This window comes from Miscanthus floridulus, chromosome 18 (assembly GCF_019320115.1).
Source record: "Miscanthus floridulus cultivar M001 chromosome 18, ASM1932011v1, whole genome shotgun sequence".
NCBI classification, from domain to species: domain Eukaryota; kingdom Viridiplantae; phylum Streptophyta; class Magnoliopsida; order Poales; family Poaceae; genus Miscanthus; species Miscanthus floridulus.
In genome coordinates this window covers 2,460,769-2,465,484 of record NC_089597.1, presented here as the reverse complement: position 1 = coordinate 2,465,484, position 4,716 = coordinate 2,460,769, and the positions used below count along the sequence as shown (strand labels likewise).

The following is a 4,716-nucleotide window of genomic DNA, read 5'->3' as shown; positions in this document are numbered from 1 at the left end:
TACGTCTGAAATGCATGAAACATATGGTTGCAATATGTGCTCATCTAATTGCTGCCATCCAATGAAGGATCCATGACGCGGGAATGGGGGAGTGCAGCGCGAGGCGTGGCAGCGCGCAACGCGAGGCACGAGGCGCGGACGGCGCGTGGCGTGAGACACGGACGGGTGCACAGCATGAGGTGGGTCCGCGCGTGAGGCGTGAGGCGCAGGGGTGTACTGCACGCGGTGGGTCAGTCCCAATGAAAGTGTCCAGATTTTTTTTAAATGGAGAAGGCGTGAGGGGAGTTGCACCGGTCAGACCTGGTCCGTAGGCCCAGCAAAGGCGTGCGTCCGTCCAAACAGACACTCGGTAGAATGCAGTACCGTAAAAAAAATGCGGCATCAAATAGTTGTTCCAAGAACAATTTAAAATATCTCATACAATAAGACCATCGGCTCCGTTCGCTTCGCTGAAAAAACAAGCTAAAATATTATTCCGGCTGATTTATTGTGAGAGAAAAATACTGCTCCAGCTGAAAAAACTAAGCTAAAAAAGATGGATTATAAGAGAAATGGACATGGCTATTATTACGGTAAATTCAATAGAAAAAGTGACAGAGAGAGAATGTGAGGAGCAATCATAGAGTGGAAGGGGAAAATATATTACCTTCGCGTAGAGTAACCTAAAGCGTCGTTTGATCCATACGAACAACGAACTCCAGTGCCATACTTTGTCTGTTATTAATATCACAACTATGAATTTGGCATCATATAAAACTACTTTTAACCATGAATCTGACGATACTAAATTTGTATGGCATCGTCAAAAAAAGTTATATAGTACAACCTACAAAATCCTGGTGTAAGTGGTAGCCAAATATTAACAAGCTTGAATCTTGGATTGTGTGTGCCATAATCCATATAGACAGTATTTTCGGTCATTCTATTCCACTCCATAGACTAGACCCTTAGTTACAATCAATTTTAAGACAAGCTAGCAAGCAATCGCGCACATTGCAACAGAGCTTACAACTTATTATACGATTTCTTTAATTATAGAATTTAATTAGACTTGGTCCGACCTCATTTTAACTAAATCAAATAAATTCTAAGAAAGATATTAGGTGCAATAAAAAAGATTAATCATGCATTGAAAATTGGCTAGAGATTGACTTAATATAAAGGGGCTCTTGCGTTTGTACCCTGGTTTTGTATCAAAATTGTGATTTTGCCCCTATTTTTTTGACTTTGTGAATTTACCCCTACTGTGCCATTCACGAAGCATCAGTTTGCCCCTGCTCCGTCATCCACCCCTAACGGTGTTAAACTTTATACAAAAGACATGAATGCCCATACGATTTTGCCCCTTATTTTTATGCCTAATTGTGATTTTGCCCTTGTCTGGCCAAGGCTCGGTTCCTCGGTCTCATGCCGACCTTACTTTCATCACCGTGTTGACTATTATCCTAGAAAACAACAGATCATATATAGGTACACAGCAAAAAAAACAGTAGTTGCCTTTATTGTTGGCGCATTTGATGCTGCCTGATCAAAAGTTGAGCATAAACCAGTTCATTCCAGGAATCTGGTACTCCAGGAAGGCACCAGTGGCTGCAGTCCTGATATCTTTCCGGCGATCTCCTCTCCTCATCAGTAAGGTTCTGCTTGCGGTAGATGGAAGGGTGTGCATCCTTTCTGTAGTCAGTCATTCTCGTTATGTTCAAATAAACAACAGGAGTTTTCATCTTGTGGATCACATCTTCCAGAATGCTCATCTTTGGTGGGTAGGTTGAAAGGTACTGTTCATTGGTTATTGGTTCGCTCTCCTTGTCACAGCTACCGCCTGAATTCCATTGGCCGCCACTGCATAGTGGAGATGCACAGCAAAATATTTGTTCAGTTGACCAAGATCAAATATATCATGTGGTAATTTGCAATATAAAAGGTGATGCACACCTAAAATGAGATGCTGAGTAGCCTCTGAATAACACAACAGTTTTTCTGGGGTTAACATTGGCATCAATCCACTTGGACCAGGTGAGAAGGGCTTTATGAAAGGCATCCATGACATTTAGCTCATTATACACATGGTTACCTTCCTGATAGTAGTCCTTCCTGTGGCACATTAAATCTGTCATCAGTGTTTAAGCAATAATGAAGTCGAGATTCTTGTTCAACCAAAGAACAAGGTGAGTTACCCAAGAGCAATTTTCTCATGTGTCCACCAATGCCCAGTATTGAAAATGAGAAAGTCTGCATCCTTGTACTTCAATGATGATTGCTCGACCAGATCAAGCCTGAGAGTTTCCTTTTTCTTTCCATTGCTCACTTGCATCTCCCATTCCTGGACTAGGAATGGGGAGCGAAAGAACTCCACGCTGCAGTTATAATCCTGAATGACACGAGTGGAAAAGAAAATTAGGCAACAATACTAAATAGTTCAACCTTCGAAGGAGCCGACGATGGTGACCCTCCAGGCAGTGTTCTCTGGCTCCGCCGCATCGAATCCTGCAGCAAGGTCGCTCGCCCGGGGACATCTCAGCGCGGAGAAGAGAATGCGCCGAGGGTCAGGGAGCCTCAGCCGGTGCTAGCGGCTCTTCGTGTGCGAGGACAGCCGCGCGACGATGGCGGAGCAATCGGCGGCCGTCGGCAAGGCAGTCGAGCCCCACCGGAGCTGCGCCCGGCACCCGCCGCCGCGCTCCGTAGCGCCGCACGCCCCGCCGCCGCTCTCCGGAGCCGCGTCCTCCGGGGTCGCGCCTAGCCGTGGCCGCGCCGGCTGGGACAGCACCCGCTGGGGCCGCGCCCAGCACCGGCCGCCGCGCTCCGGAGCCCCGGCCGCCCCACAGCTCTCCGGCAACCGCACCGCCGCAGGGAGCCGCCTCCGCCCAGCGATGTCGGGACGTGCGTTCGGACGCCACCGGAGCCCCGCGGCAGGGAGCCGCCGCCGCCCAGCGTGCGCACACCGAGACCCGCGGGGGGGCGCTGCGACCTCCCCGCGGCCGCCTGGAGGAAGCCCGCGCCCCGCCGATGCAGCCGCCGCGCCCAGGAGGCAGCCGCGCCCCGCGCCCTAGAGGCAGCCCCGCCCCGCTGGTTCTTCCGCCGCTGACGCCGCTGGAAGCCCGCGACCGGATGCAGCCGCGTAGGAGACTTGGGATGAGGCTACCCGTGCTTCTGTTTGGGACGAGGCGATAAGGATAGAGGGCAGTGTGGTCATTTCGCCTTTGCTTTTTAGATTTATAATTTTTTTAATTCGTTTAATCCATGTCCATCTAACGGATGTCTAAAGCAGGGGCAAACGGACCCTTCATTTCAAAATAGCAGGGGTAAAAATGCAAAGTTGAAAAAGCAGGGGCAAAATCACAATTAGACTACTGGAGAAGGGCAAGAACACCATTCTCCCTAATATAAATGAGTGGTCTTTGTGCGCGCTATGTTGAGAAAGGTGGAAAGTGAGCCACACAAGTGCACGTTAAGGCGTGCAAGTCACGACACGACACGGGGGCTCTGACTCAGGCTAGCTAGCCCACAACATGTCACATGAGTGCCACAATGCTAGCAAATATTTTATAGCTCGAAGTTGTAACCGACGCATGGAAGGAGGATATAGTCTACCTTGGCTTGGTGCCTAGGCCTTAGACTAAACTCGTGCCATAGGTTTATATTTGTCATCCATATAAGCCATAGACGACTGAGCTAAGAACAGAGAGGACCAGGAGTAATGCAAAGAGGGTTAAAAATGTAAGATGAGGAATAAATTATCTTACTTAAATATTAAACATATAATATGCATAGTCGTGCTGTGCCTCTCACGGTCACAAAAGAAAACCAGTTTTAGATATTTATGAGATCATCAATATATTACTTTAAAAGGTAAACACGAATGAGAAAGTGCATGCAAAATATGAAATGCTATAATAATAGAACTTTCCGAAGTGTATCTTAGATATATACTCCCCCCAACCAAAGCATTGTGCGGTCAAACAGCAGTAAATAAGCTGATTGGTTTACGGATGATTTCGGCTGATTCAATAGTATTCTGTGAGAGAGAATAAGCTGAAAAAAGCGAGAAGCTGTCGAACAGCCCGTATATTGCCATAATTTCCATGCCTGTAGGCTGCTGATTAACTGTTGATTAAACTGTGCTTTGCTGTCAGAATCTGATGCTTACAACTGAGTCAGCAGTGAAATTTCCATATCCCTATTTTTTTTTTATCCCCAAAAACCGGTGTACTGTTTCTCCAACGGGTCAAGCGCGACAGGAGTGCGCGGTCTCCGTCTTCGGTCCGCGGCAGTTCTTGCCTTCCAACTCCATTTTCGGTCGCCCTCCCCCCGTCTCCTCACTTCCTCGAACTCCGAGCGGGCGGCTGCGATTCCCAGCGTCCGAGCACCCCGCCCCCAGTCTCCTCCGCGGGGAAGGACCGGCCTTGGGCTGCTACGGCGGCGGATGAGCGAGCACGGCTGTTTCTTGGGCGAGCTGCCGGTCAGTGTAGCGGCGGAGTAGTGGACGGGCGGGCCCCATGAGGTTCGGCTCCGGGAGGGTGGAGGACGAGATGGCGCTCACGCGGCAGAGGACCGTGAGGTGAGCACAACGCAAGGAGTACCGAGCTATTTGCTGTTTCTCAGAACGTTTTGGGGGCTTGGGGAAGTGGTTGGTGGCCTGCAGGTGATCGAAAGCCTGGGTAAAGCAGCAATTTTGCAGCGAATTTTCTTGGTTTTGGAGGGGGTGGGAGGAAGACT

The 4,716-nt window shown here is 49.1% G+C and overlaps 1 protein-coding gene across 2 annotated transcripts; it reads right to left on the bottom strand.

Annotated features, from left to right (window-relative positions):
• Positions 1–1,471: 1,471 nt before the first annotated feature.
• LOC136520675 (protein trichome birefringence-like) lies at positions 1,472–3,080 on the bottom strand. 2 transcript variants are annotated; one of them, XM_066514289.1, is made up of 4 exons: positions 2,425–3,080; positions 2,178–2,357; positions 1,936–2,094; positions 1,472–1,842 (listed from the first exon to the last, which is right to left on the bottom strand). In XM_066514289.1, exons 1-4 carry the CDS (start codon positions 2,514–2,516, stop codon positions 1,500–1,502), a joined length of 774 nt encoding a protein of 257 aa, XP_066370386.1. In that variant the 5' UTR covers positions 2,517–3,080; the 3' UTR covers positions 1,472–1,499. The 2 variants fall into 2 exon arrangements, with proteins under 2 accessions (XP_066370386.1, XP_066370387.1); XM_066514290.1 differs by having other exon boundaries at positions 2,178–2,371; positions 2,425–3,079.
• Positions 3,081–4,716: the final 1,636 nt, after the last annotated feature.

Excerpts from the sequence above, each read along its gene's own strand:
- LOC136520675 (XM_066514289.1), bottom strand. The coding sequence starts at position 2,516 with ATGTCCCCGGGCGAGCGACCTTGCTGCAGGATTCGATGCGGCGGAGCC. Across the intron at positions 2,358-2,424 it reads CATCGTCGGCTCCTTCGAAG|CGTGGAGTTCTTTCGCTCCC; the intron begins GTTGAACTATTT and ends TTATAACTGCAG. Across the intron at positions 2,095-2,177 it reads CATGAGAAAATTGCTCTTGG|GAAGGACTACTATCAGGAAG; the intron begins GTAACTCACCTT and ends AATGTGCCACAG.